Raw genomic sequence first — 26,214 nt, forward strand, 5'->3', positions numbered from 1 at the left:
ATAATACGGACTGGTCTAGCCACCAGTCGAGAGAATCTAAGACCTTCTGGGGGATTGTGACTAACATGTCTAACGGTTGCCTTGCCGGCCTGTAATGACTGATAAGCCACAGCTGGAGAGGCCTCATGCGGAGCCGAGCGTAGTCGGTCACAAAGGTGCAAGCCGCCATGTGGCCTAACAGGGTTAGACATGTCCTCACTGACGTCAATGGGGCTGACCGCAAACGTTGAACGATCGCCACCATGGTCTGGAACCGTTGCAGAGGCAGCGAGGCCCTGCCCACAGTGGCGTCCAGGACGGCCCCGATAAATTCCACCTTCTGAGTGGGCCTCAGGGTGGACTTGTCTGTGTTTATCAAGAGGCCCAGACTTGCAAACATGCCGGTGATCACGCGGACATGGCTGTTGACTTGTTGTTCCGACGTACCCCGAATCAACCAGTCGTCCAGATAAGGGAACACGTGGACACGGTTGCGCCGAAGATGCGCCACGACAACTGCCATGCATTTTGTAAACACCCTCGGGGCCGTGGACAGGCCAAATGGGAGGACTGCAAATTGATAATGAAGAGTCCCCACAACGAAGCGGAGGAAGCGTCTGTGGCGCGGCCAAATGGCAATGTGGAAATACGCGTCCTGCATGTCGAGGGCGGCGTACCAGTCTCCCGGATCCAGGGATGGAATAATGGTCCCCAGGGATACCATGCGGAACTTCAACTTCACGAGGTATTTGTTGAGCTCTCGCAGGTCGAGGATAGGCCTGAGGCCCCCCTTGGCCTTGGAGATCAGAAAGTAGCGGGAATAAAACCCCTTGCCTTTCTCGCTTTCCGGAACCGCCTCTATAGCTCCTTTGCTGAGGAGCGTCTGCACCTCCTGCCGAAGGAATTGCTCGTGAGAGGGGTCCCTGAAGAGGGACGAGGAAGGAGGGCGGGAAGGAGGAAATGAAACAAACTGCAGGCGGTATCCCGTCTGCACCATGCTTAAGACCCAGCGGTTCGATGTTATTTGGGACCACGCCGGGAGGAAAAACGAAAGGCGGTTGGAAAACGGGGGGGAAGGATCCATAGGGGAAACTGTTACTGCGCCCTCGGGCGCACCTTCAAAATGAAGGCTTAGGTCCAGGCGGGGGTTTTGAGGAGCCTTGGTTCTGCCCCCGTTGGTTCCCCGAGTGCCTGCGCCTTCCGTTCCTGCCGCGGCGCCTGTAAAGGTCCTGCCGCTGGCGGAACTAGGAAAACGGCCTGCGTTGTTGTTGTTGCTGCGACCTAAAGGGTCTGCGCTGCGTCACGGGGGTGTGCATCCCGAGGGACCGCATAATGACCCGGTTGTCTTTCAGACTCTTGAGTCTGGGGTCTGTCTTGTCAGAGAACAAGCCCTGGCCTTCGAAAGGAAGGTCCTGTATAGTATGCTGGAGCTCCGGCGGAAGGCCAGAAACCTGCAGCCAGGAGATGCGACGCATCGTAACTCCTGACGCGAGGGTACGGGCAGCCGAGTCCGCAGCGTCCAAGGAGGCTTGCAAGGCCGTGCGTGCGACCTTCTTGCCTTCGTCCAAGATGGCCGCAAACTCTTGGCGAGCATCCTGTGGCAGCAGCTCCTTAAATTTGTCCACTGCCACCCAGGAATTAAAGGCATATCTGCTCAGCAGGGCCTGCTGGTTGGAGACCCTGAGCTGCAGCGCCCCAGCCGAATACACCTTACGGCCAAGGAGGTCCATCCGCCTGGCTTCTCTGGATTTGGGGGCTAGAGCCTCCTGGCCATGACGCTCCCTATCGTTCACTGATTGCACCACCAGTGAACCCGGAGTCGGGTGTACATGGAGATATTCGTATCCCCTAGAAGGGGCCATGTACTTCCTCTCGACGCCTTTCGCTGTCGGAGGGATGGAGGCCGGGGACTGCCAGATGGTGTTGGCGTTGGCCTGGATGGTCCGTATAAAGGGCAGGGCGACCCTGGTGGGAGCCTCAGAAGAGAGGATGGTTACAATTGGATCCTCTATCTCCGAGACCTCCTCTGCCTGCAGACTCAGATTTTGAGCCAATCGCCTGAGGAGGTCTTGGTGCGCCCTGAGATCCAGCGGGGGGGGACTGTTGGAGGAGGTACCCGCCACCGCCTCGTCCGGGGAGGAGGATGAGGAGACCCCAGGCACGAGAGTGTCTAACTGAGGGTCTTCCTCAGCCCTCGCCTCTGCCTCAGGAGCCACAGCGGAGTCTTGCTGCTTGGATCCTTCCTCCCCTTCCGGGGAGGGAGGGGGGGGAGATAACAAGGCTTCAGGAGCCCTACGCTCCGCAGTCGCCGGTCTAGCAGGGAGCTGCTCAGGGCCCTGGGCCTGATGGTATGCCCAGGGTGTCCAGAATCCCCACTGTTGTGGGCCTTGGTCCTGCAGCGGCGGATCACCGAACAGCGCCGCCTGCCGGTCGGTGCCCAGCGCATACCCGCTGTCCGTCTGGGAGGATACGGACGGCTGTCTAGAGGGCCATGGAGGGGCCGACCCTGGATGGTAAGGGTCTGCGCGGGCCGGCACGGAGGATCGTCTCGGTGCCGGGGACCGGTGCCGGGAGTCATATCGGTGCCGGGAACGGGATCGGGACCGGGTTCTGTCGCGGTGCCGGGATCCTGATCGGTACCGGGCGCCGCTTCGGTGCCGGGACCTACCACCGGCTCGGTGCCGGGAGGTCGACCGAGACCTGCCACCGGCTCTGTGCCGGGAGGTCGACCGAGACCGGGACCTGCCACCGGCTCGGTGCCGGGAGGTCGACCGGTGCAGCGAGTAACGTCAGGACCTGCTCCTGGAATCGCGGTGCCGGTCTCGGCGACTGGAACCTGACCGCGATCGTCTCGATGTCGACCGGTGCCGCGAGTGCGACCGGTACCGCTGAGGGGAGCGGTGCCGGGACTGCGAGCGGCGGCGGGACCTGGAGCGCCCAAGACGTCGGGACCTGGATCGTGAACGAGATCTTCTGGGCGGTGCCGACATCATGGGCTTGCCTCTGGACACAACCCGCACCGGCGGTACCGGGGGTGGCAGCCGAGTGGGCTCAGTCAGGGCTATGAGGTCCCGAGCCGAGGCGAAGGTCTCCGGTGTGGATGGGACCATTATCTCAACCCCAGATCTCATGGGGGAGCTCGGCGGTACCGGACTCGACGGACCCGCTGGGCCCGGAGTCGACGGTGCCGGCGGCGCCGCGGCCGATGTCGAGGCCGGGCGCTCTAGCCGGGTCTGCCTGGCCGGAGTATTGGACTTCGACGGCCTTGGTTCTGACTCCGGTGCCGGAGAGGGTCGGTGCCGGGGAGTCTTCTCTGTGCCGGTGCGATCCGGTGCCGGCGCCGAGATCACGGCCTGCGAAGCCGTCGGGTCAAGTGCCGCCTCCATGAGGAGAGTCCAGAGCCTTTGATCCTTCTCCTTCTTTGTCCTTGGCTTAAAAGCCTTACAGATGCGGCACTTGTCAGATCTGTGCGATTCCCCGAGGCACTTCAGGCACGCTTCGTGGGGATCGCTGGTAGGCATGGGCTTCTTGCAGGCCGCACACTGTTTGAAGCCCGGCGAAACAGGCATGAGCCTGGTGCCGGGTGCCGGGAAGGGCTAAGCCCCCGGCGAAGAACTACTTAACAACTATTTAACTTAACTATCTACTTAACCAACTAATTAACAACTATAATGGACTAGAGATGAACGATAAATAAATGATAGAGAACTAGGAGAGCTAGGGACGTGGAGGACAGCTATGCCGCGCTCCACAGTTCCAACGACCGACACGGCGGTAAGAAGGAACTGAGGAGCGGGCGGGCCGGCAGGGATATATATTGGGCGCCATGGCGGCGCCACTCCAGGGGGAGACCTGCCGGCCCACTGGAGTTGCTAGGGTAAAAAGTTTCCGACGAACGTGCACGCGCGGCGCACACACCTAACTGGAATGGATGTGAGCAATCACTCGAAGAAGAACCTAAAGTAGCTAAGGAAGGCCAGGCACCTCAATCAGCACTAGATCCACTTGTCTCTTTTATTCCCGATTTGACTTTTTTGTAACCCGTCAACTAGAAATGGGCTAGAAATGGGAAAGCAAAAAGGAGCACCTTGAGCCTGATGAGGAAGTTCCCTCCACAGTGCTTAAGGCGTCCAACTTTGTCAATGGGTCAATGTGACAGCGATCTAATGTCCATCATGCTGTCTCATGATTCCTTCAAGACCCAGATCTGCCAGACCCCGGAAAACACAGGTGCTCCATTTATTTCCAAATTCAGGCTGCAGGATGGCTTCATCTATCACAAGGATCTTATTTATGTTCCAGAGGGCCAGCCTAGACTCCCGGTTCTTCTCTGGACTCTTTCCATTTTCCCCGCATCTTTCTTAAAATGTGACACCCAGAATTGGACACAGCTGAGGTATCATCAGTGCTGAGTGGGACAATTACCTCCCATGTCTTACATGCAAGAATTAGATAAAGTTCATGGAGGATAGGTCCATCAATGGGTATTAACTAGGATGGTCACAGATGCAACCCCATGCTCTAAGTGTCCCTAAAACTGACTACTGGGAACTGGGACTGGATAACAGAGGATGGATCATTTGATAATTGCCCTGTTCTGTTCATTCCTTCTGAAGTATATGGCACTGGCCACTGTCAGAGACAGGATATTGGACTAGATGGACCATTGGTCTGACCCAGTGTGGCCGTTCTGATGTTATTTGATTTTCCTTCCCAAGTGTAGTACCATCAATAATTACTCCAATTGTGCACCTGTCTTACAGCAATTTCCTCTAGACCACACTTCCTTTTGTTTGCATATAAGAATGTCACGTGGGACTGTGTCAAAGAGCTTACTAAAAATCATGCTAGATCAACATGTGCCCTGCAATGGGTCTCCAGGTGTACTTTTTCCACTCCACTGTTCTGGAGGCATGTCTGTACTCCTTCCTTCTCATCCACCTTCCTTGGAGGGTGAGGATGGGGTGGGGTGGGGTGGGGTGGGGTGGGAGGGGAAGACTGCCCAAATGGACATCCCTTAGTTTCTTCTCATTGCGCCTTATAGCAAATTTCAGGAAGATTCCAACATGCAGACAATAACTTACTAGTTCTTTGCTGTCTGCCACTGAGATAAAGGACATAGAAAGCCAGACTTGATCACCATAAAGGAGGGGTTGGTGGTAAGAAATGAGAGAGATGGAGGTGGGGTTGAGTGGGGCCTTCTAGGACAGGCCAAAAAGCACTGAACTGGGAGACCTGGATTTGATTCGTGCTTCTGCTACTGACCTGCGGTGTGATCTGGGCAAGGTTGCTTTTCCTCTCTGAGCCTCTTTGTCCCTCCTCCCTTGTCTATTTGGGGTAGGGAACTAATTTTTAAAGTGACTCTCCAGTGCCTAGTAGGATGGAGCCCGGATCTCACATGGGGCTCCTAAGGGTATGTCTACACAATGAGAAGTAGCGAATCTCAGAGCCTGAGTCAACAGACTTGGGTTACTGTGCTATGTAGACCTATGTTCCCCCTAAGCTGTGCGGCCACACAGATGCGCAGCAGCCTATTAAGCGCCGCATCGGTGCTCAGGGCTGTGGTGGGGAGGGGTGCCCCTCTCATGGACTCAACCCAGCCCCGGCTCAGACCTGCCACGGCTGGGGAGGTCCCTCTCCTGTGGCCCCAACTCCAGAGCTGTCGTGGTAAGGAGAGGCGCCTCTCCCCACCCAGGCCAGGTGCTGCTGTGGAGAGATCGAGTTGAGTCCTCCTCCTCTCTCCCCACCATAGGCCTGGGGAAGCCTGTACCCCAATCCTTCATCCCTGGCTCCAGCCCAGAGCTCACCCCAACCCTGTACCCCCGTCTTGAGCCCCTCATCCCCAGCCCAGAGCCTGCACCCCCACACCCCTGCATCCCAACCGCGTGCCAGCCCTGAACCTCCTCCCACACTCCAAACCCTTCGGCCCCACCCCCATCACATGCATTGTGTTGTGTGCACTAATACGGAGATGATGGGTCACATATCACCTCCATATTGGTGCACATAACAAAATTCATTCTGCACATGCATGGGAAAAATTAGAGGGAACACTGATTCAGACTTCAGCCTCAGAAGCTCACCCCCTCGCTAGGCTTCAGAGCCAAAGCGTCAGCCCGAGCCAGGACTACTCAGCAATTTTTCATGCAGCAGCCTAAGCCCTGTGAGCCTGAGTCTGTCGAGTCAGATTCTGAGGCTTGCTGCCACGTAGATGTCCCCTAAGCACCCCGCTGCCCCAACACAAGCCGTGCCTAACATAACGCAGAGCACGGGAGCTGCAAAAGCACTACAGTGACAGGTGAAGAAAAGTCCACAACACAACGTACAAAACAGTGAACCCTTTATTTTTATTTTGCTGTTGTTGCTGGAGGCAAAACCCCCTTAATCCACTTTAGGAATTTCATAAAAGTGATTACGAAAAGGCATATGATTTTACACAAGACATAAGTAAACAGACTTTTCTTTTAAAAAGGGTTATAAAGTGTCAAGATCCTTTACCTCATCTGCATATCCCAAGTGATGCTGTCTGGTATAAAAGCACTGGATATAATAATTTAGCTACGGCTCAGACCAAAAAAGTCATTGGGCTTAATCTACATACTACTAAGATTGCCCACGGAGATTAAAAGGAAAACTATACGCAGTTCTTTGTTGCAGAGAAAGAAACAGCTGGGAAATCAAGAGTTCTTCTGGGAGAATATTATCTAAAGTAAAGCAGAATGTTTAAAAAAACAACCCTAAGAATGTTGGCTAAATGCTTGAAAATGTAATGTCCACTGTCCCATAGCCCCACACTAAGCAAAGACACCAGGCAAATTCTTGCCTCACCAGACAGGATCCATAACAAGACTGAAAGCTGAAGCTGCCTATGTAGCCAAGTGGTTAGAAGCAAATGGGATAGAAGAACTTGTAAACTGCAGTTTAAAAAAGGATCTTCCTTTTGCTTCCCTATGTCAGTTTTGAAAAATAAAGCAACCTAACCCTCATTTTGTTTAGACAGATGAGCCTCTGCCTCTTCCCAAATTGGCTAATGATAATAACCCTGTTGCTGAAAGCTCCTTCAGCCCAAGTATGGTGGTGGTGGCTTTATCTCAAAACCCGTAATGCAATTTACCAATAAAACAATCTTTAAATAGGTAGAAACAAACCTCAGTTAAAAAGATGGCCATTTACACAGGTATTTCACACTCCTCACCACTGTCACTTCCAGTATTTTCTAATTTTTTTTTAAAATCACAAAGCACTGAGAATAGAAGGGAAAACATGATCATTTTAAGCCAAAACATTGTAACGCACACAGAGGAAATGACCCCCTCCCCCAGGTTAATATTTCCCACCCCCACTCAAACTCAGACAGACAATTCCTCTCCTTCATGAATAGCATAAAGCTTCTTCAGATGCTGGTTAGATAGTGTCTTTTTATAGCGATCATGCCGAATGCTAGGGTTTGGCACAGTGTCAGCGCTAGGAATTCAAATATTTACGAGAATTCATTTTAAAGGGAAGGGAAGAAGGATATTGTATATGGTGCCTACAGCTCAGTCTGTGCCTTTTTTTGGCTTCCTTATGATAGACAAAGGAGACATGAAATGTTTATTTCTCCTGCTGTTTGTTTTTCATTTGTAACATTCGGAATGTCAATCAGGTTTTGCCCTAGTTTTGCTGGAATGATCCAGAGAAGCGGTTCAGGGATGGTCATGATGCCATGGCCACTTCAAAGGGAGGCGGGAAGGGATAGCTCAGTGGTTTAAGCATTGGCCTGCTAAACCCAGGGTTGTGAGTTCAACCGGGGGGGGCCACAGAGGGATCTGGGGTTAAAAAAACAAAACAAAAAAACTGCCTGGGGATTGTTCCTGCTTTGAGCAGAGGGTTGGACTAGATGATCTCCTGAGGTCCCTTCCAACCCTGATAGTCTATGATTCTGTGAATTAAGGACAATTCTTTAACTAGGAGTTCTCTTCTTCCAAGCATTTGATATAAACAAAGGTTAGCAAAACCAAATACAAATCACTTCCACCATGCAGCATGCCTCATTTCGTGGTTACGATGCCTCCAGTATCTGAAACCTGCTTGCTTTCCAATTGTCTGGGAACCTCCCAGGAAGAAAGGGTGGACAAAGCAGGAAAAATCCTAACCCCTCAGGCCTTTTCTGTTGCCTTTTAAAATACTTTGTGGCCAAGCTGTTCAGAAATGGGTACCTCAAGTCTGGCTCCTACGTCCAGAGTGAAAGCACTCAGCACCCAGCAGCTCCCTGTGAACACAGTGAGAGGATGGCTGCTCTGCCCTTCTGAAAAAACAGGCCCCTTTCATTTAGCTGCTTAAAAATGGGCTTAGGAGCCTCACTTTAGACACCCACATTTGGAAATCTTGGACCACAAAGTACAAAAAGGCACAAAGCTGTTTTTTCCCCGTGCGAGTGCCGAAATGCCACATGCGCGAGAGGCAAGGGAAAGACTGTCCAGCTTTGAATCAAGCCACTGAAATGATAAAGCAATATCATGGGTGAGAAGAAATGAGAGAGAGAGAGCGTGTGTGTGTGTGTGTGTGGCGGGGGGGGGGGGGGATATTGCTCTGGTTGGCTGTCATAAACTGCCGCTGCTAGCCAGAAATGGTGGCAAATCTTAGAGATAAACAGGAAAATCTGAGCATCTTTTCTGCTTTATTTTGTTAGCCCTATCAAGACAATCCTAACCACAGGCTTTAAAACTGCATCTTTCAGGCTTCATAATCCCTTTTCTGTACTCGTATTCCCCACCCCCCACCCCCACTCTCACTCCCAGCTCTGCTCCACTCAATCACTTTTATTTGCAAGTAACGACTGTGCAGGTGCAAAGATTTCCTCCGAGAACTTCTGTTGGACTGACACTTCTTAACCAGCTGTGAGTTCGAGACACAAGAACCCTCCCCGCTCCCTGACCAAAACCATCGGTGTCTCATACACAGAACTACACCCTTAGCAAAAGGAGGTAACAATTTCCGTCACAGCAGAGAGGTGTCCACCAAAAACCAATTACGGCAGCTAAGGGGGGCATGGTTTTGCAGTGACCTGGAAAACTGGTCACCATTTTAACACAAAGAGGCCTTCCCAGAAAGTTCACAATACCAATCTTCAAAGCAAAGCAGAGACATCAGTCTCCTGTCCCCTCAGTTCTACATGCTCCATGACGTCAATGGAATGGATTCTGATTTATCCTGCGACTTATTCCCATCCAAAGAAAGAGAACACCCCCCCGAAGTTCAGATCACACCCACCGCGACAGACAAGAGCCACTTGTTTCAATCTCTGAACTCTACATGGGGGTGGTGGCGCAAAGGGGGTCTGAACCAGGCTGAGCTCTCACACTCCCCCCGAGGAACGGAGCAGATGTGAACCCATTGCCACTCAGTCCAATCCCGTGCCACCGATCCACACTGAATGCTCATGATGATGCACATCCCTGCTCACGCTGGGCTGCATCGCCTTTATCCTGAGGGTTAGGATCAGGAGGAGAGGGAGAGAAAGGGACCTCACGCCAGCAGGGTGTTGATATAGAAACATTTCCACAAGTGCAAAGGAGTGCGCAGCATTGGCAGCACCCTCAATCCGCCGTTGATCAGCCATGGGCCTGCCTTCCATTTGGGAGGCTGAAAGCTCTGCGGTGCAGTATTCTCACAGGCCCGTCATGTGATGGAAAAGAGGATTTATCAGCAAGGTACACGGATTGTACTAGAGCAGCAACATGGCTGAAGCCTGCTGTGATCTGGGGGTGCATTGTGTCACTCCAGGCATTTTGGCCAAGAGGAACTGGGTCCATCAGTGTGGCTGGGCTGAGCATCCTCCCACTGCTGTTGGACCAAAACGGTGCCGATGCGGGTTACAGCAGCTGAACTCTGAAGCCCTCTAAAGGAACTCATGATACATCCACTATGATCACTATTCCTGTCCCAACCTTGCCACGGGCTCCACCTGTAGGGCACGAGTCTGCTGCCACTGACTGCAACAGCATTTTGTGATTCACGCCTTTCTCTGCCATCCCCCCTGCCCCCTATCTTGCTGGCTTCTTGCTCAGGTGAAACGTGCTAGTGAAGTGGACTGGAGGAGAAACACAAAGAGAGTTCATGGGAGCTGGTGGGCGTCCCACAGAGAGCAGGGAAAGGGCTGGATGGAGATGCATGTACTCTTAGGACATGGTGCAGAACTTAGGAGAACCTACAATCACAGTGCAAATCCCCAGTGGCAACAGCATCTTTTGTGAATGCCCGCAAATAAATGCTACAAGAGTAAATCAGAGCGAAAAGGAGCATCCAATCTGGATCAGTTAAACACCAAACTTCATCCCCTCCGGGCTACTGCTGCCGCAGGTCTGTCCCATCTCTAACCTCTCCGAGACTCAACAACACACTACTCCCTCTTTGCCCGGGTGGATTTGTAGAGCCCCTGCTAATGTCACATTAAACTAAGATGGGGATTTCTGTGCCTTGGATTCTGAAATCTTGGGAGAACCACCGCGGACGTTGCCATGCAAATGTAAGGAGCTCCTTTGCGTGGAGACTGTATCCCCTAGCATGGAGGATACTGGCAGTAAATCAAAGACAGGGCTGGCGAGAGAGCTCTTACTCTATGCTGTCTAGACAGACAGTACCTCAGTGCCATCTCACTTCCGTCTAAAGGCTGTGACCTTGTGGGAGATTCCTGCCAAGATCCAGAGGCAGAGGAGAGATGAGCTGCTGGCACAGAAACACAGCATTGCTCTGGGGCACTGCTCAGTGTGGTGCACACCCGAGGTCATCGTGATCTCCCAGTAATGCACAGTACAGCCGAAGGAATAACGCTTCTAACCAACCCCCTGGGATTGGCCTCAGCGTGAGCATTCTGTGAAGCGGTGGTATTTGGGATGGATGAGAGGCAGCACTAGAGACGGTTTTTGAATAAGTCAGGCAGCCTGGAGCCATTAAACCTACATCAGCTCCTTTGCATATGTCTGAAGAACTATACAGCCTTCTTTACGAGATCAGAGGTGAAGCTGCAGGAGTGGCTGGTGACTGTCTGTTTTTAGGGGCCCAGAATTTGAGACTTGAAATGGTTCCTGATGCTCAGCACTTTTTGAAAGTCAAGGCCCCTTTAAGGCAGCTCTGGTTGGGGACCCCAAAAATGGAGGCACTCAAAATCACTAGGCATTGATGATCATCTGGGCCCATCCACGCGACTAGGTTCTGGCCTACGTCGCTATTACTGACAAGGAGCAGATGAAATCAGCATTTGTAATCCCCATTCATGATCTCCACGGGATATTAACAGAAGATGCTACGACGACGAGTTACAATCATAAATTATGCTGAGGGGCAGAGTCCTTTTCATTCATGACTTTGTGCTTGACCAGCGCGGTGGGTGAGTGGACTACATTTCCAATTCGGGATGCAATAAGCATGAACAACTTGGGCTGGCTTGCCCGGAAGGAAGGTTTTGCACTGGGGTGTGGATTATCTCTCATCATTTCTGTGTGTTCTGCTCAGGAGGAGGGAAGTTTATATTCTTCTTTCTGTTGGCAGGGCCTTCCAGCCCTGGTTCCTCGACAGACGAGCTGCAGTGCCCTGTGGTGCTTAGAAATGGAGCCGATGAGACAAGAAAGGCCAGAGGATTCGTGGAAGACAAATATGTTCCATTTTTCATCCGTTAAAAATGTGTTTTCTTCTTGCAAGGGCAGGAATTAACAAGCATATTGTGGTGGGTGTTTAAATACATCACTTCTGCCACTGGACAGCTGCCCCATAAGCATGCCCAGTGGTGTTCATGATGTAATTGTCGCCATGTGTTCACATACACTCATGCTACAGTGTGCCTGCATTAAGGATTTCACCTGGGGGAGGGTGTGTGTGCAGGGTCAATGGATTGCTCTGGTGTGGAGTATGTCAAGGCAGTCTCCAAAGCTGAAGCCAGGCCTGACTCCGAGGGGGAGTTTGAAGCATGCCCAGGGAACATGTGACCTTGCAGGCTGTTTTGTTTGGAGTTCTTCTGGTATCAGCACCTCTTTCTAGACTGGAGGGTGCCATCTTTACTGCTGGCTGCAGTAGAGGTAGTGGGCTGGGCTGGGGAAGATGAACTGCTGAGTCCACCCAAGCTTCGAATGCCCAACACGGAGGCACCTGCTTGCAGAGATCCTGAGCTGGGACCCAGCCGAGGTCAAAGCCGACAGCGCTGACAAACTGGGAAGCATACAGCAGTGCACGGGGCGGGAGGAGGGCAATTCGTCTGTTTACCCCCAACGTTAGAGGGGCCAGTGGAAGAGGCAGGACCTCTCCTCTCAGACCGACCCATACAGGATTGAGCTGGTGCAGCACCGCTGAAGCCGCGTTCACACTGGGCCAGCACATTCCATTCTCCACCGCACAGCGTGGAGGGCAGAAACTGGCCATCTTCCGTGTCACATGGCCTTAAACAACACGGAGCATCCACAGGCAGTACAAAGTATCCTTGGCAGTGCCTGGGCATGCTCAGATAGCGACTCAGGACAGCTGCGGGGTGGAGAACTCCCCATTGCTAGGTTCATCAGAGCCCCAAAAGAGAGTGGGTGCAGCAGTGAGCCAGAGATCCCGTGTATGGTGTTCCTGCATCTCCCTCCCCCACAAACACTCCTTGCACTGCAGATCCATCTGCCACAAGGGAAGGTGGCTGCTCCCCCTCTGCCCCGTTTTAAACAATCACCAGTTCCTGGATATTGTGAGGCTGGCCGGCTCATGGCAGAACCTGGAACAGCCAGGGGGCTGGGAAGGAGGGAAAAACCCTTCCCTGGGGCTGCCTCTCTGAGAAGTGTCACTGAAATCCCTTTAGAGACCCTGCTCCGCAATCAGCTAGGGGTTAGTGAAGAGCAAGCTGGCGGCGGGTGATTTCTGAGACTGGCTCCTTTCTGGGCTCGCAGAAATGCACAGTCACATGGAGGAGCAATGGCATGGGTTGGCAAAGCAACAGGAGCCCTATTCTCCCTGCTACAGAAGGGAGCCATGGAGAGAAAGGAAGACTCCCGGGGGTTTCCAAGCTGTTCTCCCGCCCCATGCCCACAGGGGAGCACTGCACTCCCTGAGCCCAGGGGCACTGGGGCAGAAGCAAGTGGCATTTGTTTGGATGTGTCCAGCTCACCTGCCCCTTCCAAACAGAGCAGGCTGCTCACATGAATCTCCCCTTTCTTCAGGCGCAGGCTCCCCTCCGCACACAGGGCAGGAGAGCCCTTAGAAATGGACGCAGGATTTGGAGGAAGAGTTTCTTAATCCTTCCCCACTACAGGACCTGCATGCAAGAGACTGACCCTTCCGAGCCACTCTCCAAACCTAGAACTCCAGTGGCTTTCACGCAGATTAGCCGGAGAAGTTTCCGGGAGGACACCCCCCATGTAGCTAACACTCAATGGCCACTTGGCGCTTTGCTATCCATCCTCCCAGCCATTCTCCTCTCCTCTTTCGGGACACGGACACACACACACCTGACATGATGTGCGCAAGCCACAGGGGAAGTGCACGGTGGAGCTGGGATTGTGGGCACTCGCCATGTGCTCTGCCCGCCAGGCCTCGGTCGCAGCATCTGAGCAAAAAGCTGCCCTGGGCAGCACCCATTCTCATCAGACAAGCAGCACATTAACCATCTTCTTTCCACTTTGTAAAGCTTGTGCATTTACTAGAGAGGTCAGAGGTGACAGGACACACATGGGCAGTGCTCTAGGGAAGGGACACATGGAAGTCCAGGAGCAGACCTGCCATTTGTTCTTGCATCGATTCCTTAGAAAAGAGGAAGGGGTAAGACAGAATAGTAGTGCCCAATCCCCAGGCCCCCTACAGATCTGGGCATCTCTGCCACAGCAGCGTTCTCCTGAAGTCACTGCTTTGCTGGACTGGCCTCCTGTAACCAAGGTGCTCCCCTCTCCGGGGTAACACACTTATCCAGGCCATGTGCACCACGGGAGAGGATCTCAGCCCTTTCCCCAACCCACTGGGGGAGCCCAGGGTTACAGCTGCAGCCATCTGGAGAGAACCCAACTTCAATGATACTTCCCCAAGGGCAGCGGTACCTAACCCCAGCCACGGGTCATAGCCAAAGGTGGATGGCACTGCAGAGCACCGCGGAGGGCTGGCTACCTGAACGGGAAGCTGCTGCAGCAGACGCTGTGCCACGGGGAAGATCAGACCCAGTCAGAAGGGAAAAGATGACAAATTTCAAGAGAAATATTACCACCCGCCCCCCTGTGCTCCTCCGGGGTTCACTTGGTGTAGGAAGCTGCTCAGTCTTTCAGCCAGACAGTGGCTTTCAAGGTGAAACAAGCAGATCCTGGCTAGTTACACTAACGCTGAGCCAGACGGGAAACTCCTATGATCCAAGAATGTGACTGAAACATCACATACTCCCAATTCCCTCGCACGCTACGCCTCTGTGACATCAAATTGTCTGGCTGCCCCTTCTCCCTCCCTGTCAGCCCCAGCACCAACCCAGTCCCGGAGTCTCTGTTTGGAGGTTGTGAATATGCTCTGGGATGCGTCTATCTAACACCTGGCTAGCGTTCACACCTAAGCCGCTTTCCTCCCAACTAGAAGACCCTTTACTGGCCCAAGCAACGTGCTCCCTTTCCATTCCCACCCCCCTCCCCAGTGTACAACCCACTTCCCAAAAGACCATTTGATTTCAGAAGGAGAAAAGGAATTCTAGGGGTAGGTTCTTTTCAGGCAAAGGAGAAAGGTGGCTGGGAGGGGGAAGAATGCCCTTGAAATCTGAACGAACCGAGTTCTCTGTTGGAGAGTGATGTTCCCAGGGGACACACGGAGGATGTTCGGTGCAGGGCTGGAATTCAGGCAGTGTATGTAACAGCGCCGTTTCCTCCCTCAACAACAACCTGCCCCGAGTGACTGACTGGAGCTAACTCCAGGGAACTAAAACAAGCCACTTGCCCTTGATCCTATGTGCCCCACTGGGACATGTAACATTGTGGCCCTAATGAAGAGCAGCACAGAGAGAAGGGAGGGGGAAGAATGTCTGTGACTAGTGGGGAAACCCAACCTCAGAGCACATCCTAACCCCCGATCCAGCAAACCCAATGGAAGGGGCTGGCCCGATGCGTATCTGACACAATGCCAGACTGTGGCTGTCACACACTAGGCAGCAGACAAATTCTCTGCATTTCTCCCTCCCACAACCCATCCCCGGGGCGGCGCAGCCTGGACAGATCTCTTCCTGCAGTTGGGTTCAGTGCAAAGAATTTAGATCCACTCAAGCTCCACCTTCAGCTGGGGAAAGGGTGAGGAGGCGGAAGGGAGATTTGGGGCGAGGGGGAAATGATGGGCTAATTCTTTGTCCATTAAAACCAGGAGTGAGATGCCGAACCATCTTCTCTCCTTGGCCTTAGCTGGCCAGGGGTGCAGCGATTCTTTAAAGAGAGAGTGCCCCGTGTACAAGGAAAGGTCAGTGTCACTTTGTCCAAGCTCCCCGCAACTCCACCGTCCGACCCTGCGTGCCCCCATGTGTGTGTCCGTGCGTGTGTTTTGGCAAGAGGTTGCTGAGGTTACATGATGCAGCATCTGTTCTTGTGGTTGTGAGGGTCCTTGAATCGGAGTCTCTGCTTTGGCCGGTATTTTTCCAAGTACATTAGCTGCTTGCTGTTGATGGCTCCTCTGCGCTTCCTGGAACACAAAGAGAAAGCCATGAATGCTCCCGAGCTGGGGAGCGTCCCAGAACCAGCCCTGCACCCCAGGACTCATCTCTCAGTGTCCATGCAGCAGAACCCCAAAAGACTAACAGGGCCTATGGCCAGCAAGTGGCTGTAGAGGCTCTGGGGGAAACATCATGCACCTCACAGGCTGGGAGTTCAAAACCAGAGAGGTCCCTGCTCAATTAGTGAAGCCAGAGGGCTTGTTCCTACAAGCCACATTTCTCCCGTCCTCCCTCTCGCACTCAGCTGTGCAGCAAATCCAGCTTTGATGGCAGGAGGCCTGCGTGTCTGCACCGTGCTAACCCTGTTATCTGGGGAGTCAAGAAATATGGGATGAAGCAAACTCCTGCAGGCTGATGTTACGCAGAGGGAAATGTAGACTGAACAGTGCCCTGGCAGGGAGATCTGTCAGGCTCTGGATTAGCCTCTCCCAGGGAAATGGTGGGAACCTCTTGGCTCTGGGGCATTTAAAACTGGACTAATATCGATAACAGACTTTGGAGAACGTGCAGCTGGGCTGGCTCCACTAAATGGCTCTTCTATTCTTAGACCCTGATTTGCTCCTCCCATTTTGAATTGCTCTGTTCTACACACACAACGAAACTTTTCCAATGAAAATGGAGTGCGCCCGAAGGAGCAGCCTGAGCAGAAATAGCGGCGTGGGACTCCTCATCTGGGGCAGGAACTGGGGATCAGACCATAGACAGAGATTGATGTCCTTGGTGTTCATGGAAAACCCTCCTGCAGTCATAGCTGGTGTCAGAGAAAGGGGAAGGAGAGAATAATCCCCATATTTGCAGTCCTAAATGGAAGCTGCAGGGCATGGAGCAGAATATATTATGAAGACTAGATTGGAATTGTAGAAGAAAATAGAAACGGTGGCTAACAGCAAGTATCAGCTATGAGAAAGGATGTCTATTATAGCGTAGGCTGATTTATGACCAACAGAATGGTCAAGAGTTCTTCCAGTGGAGTTCCCAGGATCCAAGAACACCAGAGATCCGTACAGCCCTCCCCACTGCCCCCTTCCCAGAACTGCAAACTGGCAAAATAGAAACCTCTGTCATGAAAAAAAACCAACCAACCAAAAAGTCACAGCACGTGTGAATCTGGTCAACTTCTTACACACACACACCATGCACAACACTCGCTGCTTTCTGTGCCTGCCTTCTGATTAAGGTGATTGTTGGTCTAGAAATCAACTTATCCACTCGGCTCCTTCCTTCCTTCCTTTTTAGCATTGAGTTATTTCACTGCCCAGGACCTCTGCAATCTCTCTTTCATTTACCGAGTAGCTGTCAATGCAGCAGAGCTCAAGGCTCAGCTCTTTGCCTGGGGGATCCTAGCTCTGCTAATGAACTGCTCAGGACTCCAGAATGAAGTCTGCATTAATAGGTCACTAGGAGTTTAGCAGACTAATTATTCCCTGATCCCTCTGGCCCACAACCACCAACGTAGCTGGGGAAACAGCAACTGATGATGAGCAGCAAATAGGATGGGTCTGCTCAGCTCTGGCTACCGATTTAAACACACAGACTCCTTACAGGCAACTAGACCCATGGAGCACAGGGCAGCTAGGTGGGAAAGCAAACAACCCTCTCTCTGTGCAGCCAACAGGCCTGTGAGACTCGTTTTCTCCATCTCCCATCAGTTCGAGGGAGGATAAAGCAAGTATCTGAAGGTTATTTCACCCTGCTCAGAGGAGTTCACAAGTTCACGCTGTCCTGGCCCCCGGGTGCAGTTCTGAAACAGGACTTTCCCCTCTCGTAAGTGCCAGCTTTTTATTCCCGGGACACACCAGCATGGAGCAGCAAGAGCACCATGTCACTCTGGATATTTTATGTTGTCGATTTGCTGCTTGGCACACAGTGGAGGGGTTTATTACAGGCCACTTACTGTCTGATGAACTGAATGGCATCTTCATACTTCATCCCGCTCTCAATCAGAGCCAGGGCTACGAGAACAGGAGCTCTGGAAAGTAATGGAGAGGACTCACTTCCTGCCTTAATTAAAGAAATGCCAGCGGCGATCAGAGCCTTTAACAAAAAAACACCCCAAAACTCTTTGACTCCTTCCAAACCTACTGTAATCACATCCACAATCCCCCCACGCTAAACCCAAAGCACCACAAACGCACACACAAAATCAACAGTGGCTCAGGTTATACAGCATACAGAGATCATACAGAAACAGACACTCTTGCATCCAGCTTCTCCTACAATAGGTTCCCAGAGCAAACCCCAGGAGCACCGTTATAATGGTGTGTTCACTGCCACTTCCCACCATATAAATTCTGGTTTTCAGGCCTTGTCATTTGGCCAAAAAATTAACTCGAGATTGGAGATCTGAAGTGCAGCGTATCCAAGCCTATAGAAATTATACTCCTTTTAAAGCGAGGAGGATAAAATAAAGAGGACAGTGCTTACAGCTGTCTACTGCTCTCCCTATAAAACACAGCTTTGATTTCAGAGGAATTTGGCAAATGATTTGCAAGCAGATTAATAGAGGATAAAAACAAAAAAAACCCCAAACCAGACCGAAGTGGACTAGATATTAAGTGTCTGAAAAGTGGCTTCAGTTTTAACGGGGGGGGTGTGGCGGGTGTGGCGAGTGAGCGGAGATTTTACAAGCCACTTACGTGACAGACCTTAATAAAACCTACATCGTTGTGGCACTCCAGCACGTGAATGATAGAGGATTCCAAGAGCATATTAAAAGCTGTTGAAGATGATTGTGTGACAACCTGTACTTGGATTCCTGCTTTGTTTCGGGAGGGGTGGGGGTGTTAAACCAAAAGAGAGATTAGTTCCCAGGCAGGGACCAGGATTGAGAGGCCTTGCAAGGGAACGACAAATCACACCTCTAAATACAGGGAAGAGATATAAAGTCACCACTCTCGTCAGCCTGCCCAGGTTGTTAATTTATGTAGTGCTGGCTTTTCCTTCGTCAGGTGCTTTAAAGGGTTTTAATAGCCACTGAGTAAGCAAAAAGAACAGCCGTTCTGCACTCTATCCGGTCAGACCATGGGGTGTTGGGCTCTGATTTCCAAAGCCATCTCACGAGTTCAAATGCCCAATTCCTGTTAAAGCCAAGTGGATGACATTTGGGAGCTGCCACTGTTCTATTTATTTAGTCACCCAAACTGAGAACCCAGGCAGAGCCTGCGGGTATGGTCAAGTCCCACTGAGAGGAAGCCAAGCTCAAAGAGCCCAGCAGCGGTGAGCGATCTCTCATCATGGTGACTCATAGGCGGAGCTCAGAAGAGTCCCACCCCTTTCCGTCATCTCCACTATCCAGTCTGCCCCCCCCATGCTTCAGTACAAGTTTAAATCCCACGGACTTCAATGGGATGTACCTCAGTGATTTGCTGAATCAGGATCCTAATCTGCTTCATCTGAGGACTGCTCATTAACACCCACACCCACAGCCACCCTGCTCAGCCTAGCCATAGCTGCTTTAGGTAACTTGGGTGAGGCCCAGCTGCTCCCCAGGGACGCTCTCTGGATCACACCTCCCCCCTTAAAGAGAGAGGCTGAGTTGAAATCCAGGGTGTTTAAAAAAACCCCTAAGGAGTTAAGATCTCTTCCATTGTTGTGCGCAGTGTTGTAGCTGTGTTGGGTCCCAGGAGATTAGCGAGACAGGATGGGGGAGGTCAGATCTTTTATTGGCTCAGCTTCTGTTGGGGAAAGAGACAAACTTTCAAGCTTGAGTCCTTCGACCGTTTGTCTCTTTCCCCAGCAGAAGTTGGTCCAATAAAAGATGTGACCTCTCCCACTTCATCTCTCTAACCTGGCCTGGCTTCTCCTGTCAGCGCCAGAACTTTTACAATCCCAGTTTCTTGTTAAAAGAGTTCCACCCTCTTCCTGTGTGGCTGCATGGAAGACCCTTGCCCAAACAAGAAGGGGTCCCGATAATACAGAGGCCAAGGCGAGTCGCACCCTAAGCACAGCCTGAGGATAGGAACAGCTCTGCCAACTGCATAAAGGAAGAGCAGGGAAAAAGAGGGAGAATTTACCATGCCCGCAGCTCAGAAGCTCCGGGGGACTTAGCAGTAACTTGTAACAGGAGATGTCTCCCTTTAACAAGATATTTAAATCTAGCTGTCCTTCCTCTGAGACCTACCCCCAGGGCAGCTCCTAGCTCCTTTCAAGCCCTCACTTACCGGCCCAGGCCAGCCACACAATGAACAGCCACGCAGCAGCCAGGGTCTTCGCAGAACTTTGTTTTCAGCAAGTTGAGCCAGTCTTCCACTATTTTGCTGGGAGGAGGAGCGCCGTCATCAAAGGGCCAGTCCTAATGGAAAGGCGGGAGTGGGGGGAGCAGTTAGCGAAAGGTACATAAAGCCAGAATCTTACAAACCAACACTGGGAGAGGAAGGCACTTGAAGCTTCCCCCAATCTCCAGTTTCCCCAGGGCTGTATTTCTAAAGCACAGCATCCTCCGAACAACAGAAGGAGCCCCATGATCCGGAGACCTGGACTGTTCCCATCTGAGATGCTTTACCTCTCTCAGTGACTCGCTTTGCTCAGCTGTATGACAGACACATTGCTATGGATTACTACTAGACAGTATGACCTAGTGGACAGAGCACTGGACTGGGACTCAGATGAATTGGGTTCTATTCCTAGCTCTGCTCTTGACCTGCTGGGTGACCTTGGGAGAGTTACCTCCGTGACTGTTTCCCCACCTGTAAAACAAGGATAAAGATCCTGAGCTCCTTTGTAAGGCGCATGGAGATCTACTCCAGAGAAGGGCTGGGTCAGAGCTAGCTAAGATTATTTCTACCCTCGCAGGGGTGGGGCTGTGCAGCTCGTATTCACATGCTCTGAGATCCTTGGGTGAGCTGCTGTAAATACTTAGCAGTAAAAGCCACATGCAGCCAACAAGGGGGATCCTGAATTTCTTAGCAAGTTAAGCCGTAAGGAAGCCTTCCCCGCCAGGGTAACTTTACAGCACTGACCAAAGAAGGTAACAGACGTCGCTTTCAAAGGTTCATTTCTAGGGTACGGCTCCATCTCCAAGTCTTATTGCTTCAGCTAGAGAGAGTGGCCAAGCTCCTGCCTCCATAAACTCGAAACACATGTGAGGTTTGGCAGATGTTGCAGTTCACATGTTTGAGCTAAGTGTGGGTGGGAACAGTAACTGCTGGCTCAGATGCTGCCAGCTACAGCCACAGGGAGTGGGAACTCGGAGGAAAACAGATTTCCTTCCCGAGCCAACTTCCGAAAGGCCCCCTCAGCCCGACCACCGAAAGAGAGCCTACGAGCTGGCCTGTGTCCCAGAGACTGACACCCATCAAAGTGCAATTAAGCCACCAGTGAAAGGCCAGCCCTGCCCTCTTTGGGAAAAGGGCATGTAAGGTAAAAAGGACAGTAAAGCTAAGAGGCTTCTCACCACAAGGGAGATGGATACAGATTGTGAAACCACAATATTGCCTTGTTTAACTTGAAACAAGCACTCCCTGTCCCTACCCCCACTGCCCGTTCCTGCCTAAACAAAGGAGTTGGCAGATGCAATCTGCTTTGCAGAACTCCGTGGTGCAGAGGCGACGGGTTCTAGAATTAGCGTGGGCTTAAACATCCGGCTCGGACGCTGAAATAAAGAAGCCCAGACGACAACACACAGGCCGCAACGCAGAGCAGCAATGAAGCCACAGCCTCCCCATTCCACCACGCCCCAAGTAGCCACTGAGTGCAGCTGACAAATTATTGACATGTCGATCAATTGTCTGTGGACTTTGGGAGATCAGGTTACATCCGGGGGCCAAACGGCTACTGATTTCAGACACCCGGCTTGACGCACCTGAAAGAGGCTTGATTTTGGAGGGCCGAGAGCTCAACCTTCCCCGGAAGACAGGCCCCTCTAAGATGCCTAAAGTTTGGCACCAAACATTGAGGCCAGCCAAAATCACGACTCCCTTTTGGAAATCTCCTTCACGGCACATGGAATGGGCAGTCTACGTTGCCCCATAAGGCATCAGACTAGACATAAAGTGTACAGGGCTAACGGTGATGCCTTCGACCATAGGAACAGCTTATCTAGGACGTGATCTCAGCCTCCTGAAGTCTTTCTAAGGCCATGCAATGTCAGTTGTGGGAGGGGAGCCTGCAATATAACGGCGGCTGAGGGCGAGGACGAGTGAGGCAGGATGGATGTTGTAGCATAGACTGCTTGTAGCCAACTCATTTCTCTGTAAGTGACACAGCACACCTACCTTCCCGACACACCATGGCCCCCCTCACATGGGTCGGGGTCATCCCTGGCATGTGTCTGCCCTGTCCCCCTCGCCAACTCTTCACCTGACTCAGTCACCCTGAACTGAGCCGAGTGAAAAGCCCTTGGTCTTGGCTCTCCCCAGATCGTGCCTGTTGCAGGCACATGCCCAGGGCCAGAGTCTGTTTAGAGATTCCTAGAGGATAAAGCCGGAAAGCGAGCGTTCTGATGACTGAGTCTGACCCAAGTGTAACTGAATTAAAGCTTTAGGCGAGTCTAAACCTCACCATTGGCAGGAAGGTTTAGAAGCACGCTTCCCAAGAGATTTACAGTGCAGTCCCACACTCCAAAGAGATGAGGTGGCTGAGAATTGCAGAAATGACTAGTTATTTTGGGGTGCCCAACTTCGAGCAACTTAAAAGGTTCATAAAGTGCCAACTCTCTGGCCATCAGGCCCCGATGAAGCATCTCAAGTCACGCAGTCAAAACAAGCAGCCACTTTTGAAAAGGAGGATGCACAGGTTTCAACAAAGGCAAGTTGGCCTGTAGAACCTTGACTCCTTGATATGCAAGGAGAAGAGAATCCAATTTGATTCAGCAGTTGTCTAAACGCAAGTTTGCATTGGTTTAAGTTGTACGAGTGCGAACCTACGTGGATGCTTCTTTTTGGTTCAGAGTAGCTTATTTTGGTCTAGCCGAAATCTGTTTCTAACTGACAAGCTAAACTGAAATAAAACTAGATAATCTCAGAATGTCCACACAATCTTTTGCACTGATTTAAGTTAAACAGGTTTTAAAAGGATCATACCTTTAGGTGAACTGGCTGGCTACAGACAAGCCCTCAGAGTCCTGAATATGTTTGCAAGGCTGCTGGATGTTTTGCTTGTAAATTATTCCTACACAATACATGGGGAAACTCCAGAATGCTATTTCGCCAAGCCGTATTTCAAAACAGAGTGGCACTGAATCCATCAGGCCAAAAGCACAACAGTCTGGGGAATTTTATGAATACAGCACTGTGTGTCCCAATAAAGCAATGTGTGGCAGATTTTCTTAAAACGTTTTGACTCTTAAAAGGAGCTTCTAGTAGTTAAAAACCCAGGTGGTGCTTCCAAGCAAAAACTTGCCCACAAATGTTCAGACAGACTTCATAACAGATTTTACTGCAGACCAAACATTGGCGGAAGTCTGTTCTGCAGCGAACTTGACTCACAAAAGCCCTGACCTTGAAAAGACTTACAGCCATGCATATAACTTTGAACTCAATGCAGCTGCTCACATGTTGAACTTAAAAGCACGTGCACTGATGGAGTTTAGCCCAGCTTCGTTCACTCTGCTATTTGCCACACCCCCTTAGTCATTTTCTCCCCCTTTCTGAAGAATTTATTTCCTTTGCTCTTTCACCAACTCTGGTTTCACTTGTACTAAACTATTTTATACGCTATCCACAGCTTGACATTTCTCTTTTCATTTGTTCATTCTATTTTGCTTTCATACCATTGCTTATTTTTTCCTTTAGTTTTTTTCTTCATATTCAGTTGTATTCCTTCAATCTGATGGAGTTTTTCCCCCTTCACTAAAAGTTTCTAAATAAACTTTTCTTAAATTGTTGTTTTGGTTTTTTTCCTCGAGGCTGGGGGAACCCACACACACCAACAATTTTTCATGATAAGTTCTGTTTTCAACAACAGGCCAAGTTTCTTCAATATGTTCTAATCAGATCTTTCACTAGAGAGCTCCAGTATAAAGTCAAAGCCTATGGGAAGACGATGTGTTGACCTACATGAAATATACATGCCTCAAAGGGTCTATGTATAGTATAATAACTTCATCCTGGTGGACTGGTCTATAGGGAAGGGGATGGGTGACCAGTCTAGAGAGGCAACGTGCTCCAGTGGTCAGTAAAATGAGCTGGAGTCAGGAGATTTGGAGTGTATTCCCAGCTCTGCCAGTGACCTGCTGCATGATCCCAGGCAAGTCACTTTGCCTCCTTCCCCTCCAGCCCTTGTCTACCGAGTCTGAATGCTCTTTGGGGAAGGGTCTGTATCTTGCACAATGGGGCCCTGATGTCAGGTGGGCCCTCTAGGCACTAGTGTCATACAAATAGAATGTAATATAGCTACTTCTGGGGTAGTGGGACACAAAGGGCTGTAATGTACGAAGAGCAGAGGACAGAAACCTCACACTGTGCTGACGCAACACTGCAAATGCAAATGACACACAGTGCAGCACAGAAAGAATATACGTGGGCATTAACGCCTTGTGCTGAAGGCATCACTGGTATAAGATGATAAAAAATCCTTGTTTGTTTGTTTAAATCAACGACGCAATTTCAATTACTCACTAGGCATTGCTGGAGAATCAGTGCTGTATGCACTAGGGGATCCTGCTGCCTGAGTCATCCCATTTTTAATGGAGAGTTGCTGTGCACCTTGATAGCACTTTGCCTCCTCACCATGCCGAGGAAGCTGAACTTCAGGGATGGACAGTAACTTATTAGGCTGTTAAGTGCTTTGAGGTTAGAACTAGTAAGTGTCAACCATACTCATTAGGCTTTAGAATATTGGGAATATTGGACTGAAGAGCACGATAGCCTCTTGCAGGAATTCTGTACATGTCCTCAATCTGTACAGCACATGGGAGCGTCCCATACCCCCGGGAATCATAGAAGATCAGGGTTGGAAGGGACCTCAGGAGGTCATCTAGTCCAACCCCTTGCTCAAAGCAGGACCAATCCCCAACTATGATTTTGTGATTATTATTAACCCCGTGATGCGGATAGAACATTGTGTGTGGAGCTCACAGGGGGCCCGAAAAGGCCTGAGATGTAGTGGCACCTTCTATCTTGCTGGGGAAAGGTTCCCAACATTCCCTGCCACATCTCTCCTCCAAAAGAGAATCAAAAGCTGTTTAAACTCCTCCTGCATGCCTGACATGCAGTGTCACAGTGGGCAAGCTAGCAGAACAAAGATTTCTGCTCTTTCAGAGAGAAACCCAGTAATCTTAAACCACGAACAGGTTTGCATTGTGCAGCGCAGGGACTGGTTCTGACCAACGCATTAGCCTCATTGCACGGCCTACTAATCACTGCATCCGAATCGGACCCAGAACCAAAGTACACAGCAATTAAGCAATGTGACTGACCCAGGACAGCTGGGAACAGCAGAGTAGTAGAAGGGAGATATACTGGCCACTGGATAAGCAGTTTTCTGTTCCCTGAGTGACCAGAGCAGGGGCTGCTCCAGGCTAATGAGAACACCTGACTCCAATTAACCTGCTAAGAGACAGGTGAGGCTGTTAAGCACCTGATTCTAATTAAGGCCCCTCTGATGCTATAAAAGGGCTCACTCCAGTCAGGCCAGGGAGCCGGTGGAGAGGAAGTACGTGCAAGGAACAAGAGGTGTGCAAGAAACTGAGAGTGAGTAGGCATACTGCTGAGGGCTGAGTAGTACAAGCATTATCAGATACCAGGAGGAAGGTCCGGTGGAGAGAAGAAAAAAAAGGTGTTTGGAGGAGGCCATGGGGAAGTAGCCCAGGGAGTTGTAGCTGTCACACAGCTGTACCAGGAGGCACTCTAGAGAGCTGCAGTCCACAGAGCCCTGAGCTGGAACTCGGAGTAGAGGGCGGGCCCAGGTTCCCCCCAAACCTCCCAACTCCTGATCAAACACAGGAGGAATTGACATGGACTGTGGGTTCTGCCAGAGGGGAAGGTCTCTGGGCTGTTCCCTGACCTACATGGTGAATCTCTGAGGCGAACAAATCTGCCAATAAGCGCAGGACCCACCAAGATAGAGGAGGAACTTTGTCACAATATATATGAGGCAAGTTACATTCAACACTGTCCTCTGCCTTCCACACCAGGGATGGTGGAATCTCTCTGTGGTGCAGACCAGTAACAGACATATACAGGCTATAGTGGAGCAGAAATGGACTGAATTAGAGCGTATGCGGTGGGGAACAGGGACTGAACGCTGTACAACATCCTCACTTAACACAGTTTGGATGGGGAAAAAGATCACTGCCAGTCCCAATGAAAGTGGGCAGCTGCCTCTTTCTCTAAGCCAGGCAGGTTGGGAGAGCTGTCTGTGACAGTTGCTCAAGTGTTTAAAAGGGAAAGCTGCTGGGGGCTTTAAGCATGATGGGCTACTGAAACCAAGAGGGTTTCATTGCCATTTAAAAGGATCCACTGCCCTTCCACTCCAGTCTCTTTGCTATATATGCTGCCTTTTTATGGGCCGCTGATGGTGTTGTCAGCTTCCCATCCTAACCAGCTGGTTCTGCTCCCAGCTCCGTTGTAGGAATGCTCCCCGGGCAGCGCGGGGGAGCACTGCTTTGTCCAGCCAGACTATCACACACA

At 51.2% G+C, this 26,214-nt stretch overlaps 1 protein-coding gene across 10 annotated transcripts in view; it reads right to left on the reverse strand.

The window, feature by feature from the left end:
- Window positions 1–6,302: 6,302 nt before the first annotated feature.
- Window positions 6,303–26,214, reverse strand: part of PTP4A3 (protein tyrosine phosphatase 4A3) — a 166,106-nt gene continuing 146,194 nt past the window's right edge. For all 10 annotated transcript variants that reach the window (XM_030553881.1, XM_030553882.1, XM_030553887.1 and 7 more), the window contains 3 exons: window positions 19,807–19,937; window positions 17,541–17,615; window positions 6,303–15,615 (listed from right to left, as the gene is read on the reverse strand). In XM_030553881.1, coding sequence (XP_030409741.1) covers window positions 15,498–15,615; window positions 17,541–17,615; window positions 19,807–19,937 — 324 coding nt within the window. In that variant the 3' untranslated portion in view covers window positions 6,303–15,497. The remainder of the gene's footprint in view (window positions 15,616–17,540; window positions 17,616–19,806; window positions 19,938–26,214) is intronic.

The sequence above is a fragment of the Gopherus evgoodei genome, chromosome 2 (assembly GCF_007399415.2).
Source record: "Gopherus evgoodei ecotype Sinaloan lineage chromosome 2, rGopEvg1_v1.p, whole genome shotgun sequence".
Lineage (NCBI taxonomy): Eukaryota > Metazoa > Chordata > Testudines > Testudinidae > Gopherus > Gopherus evgoodei.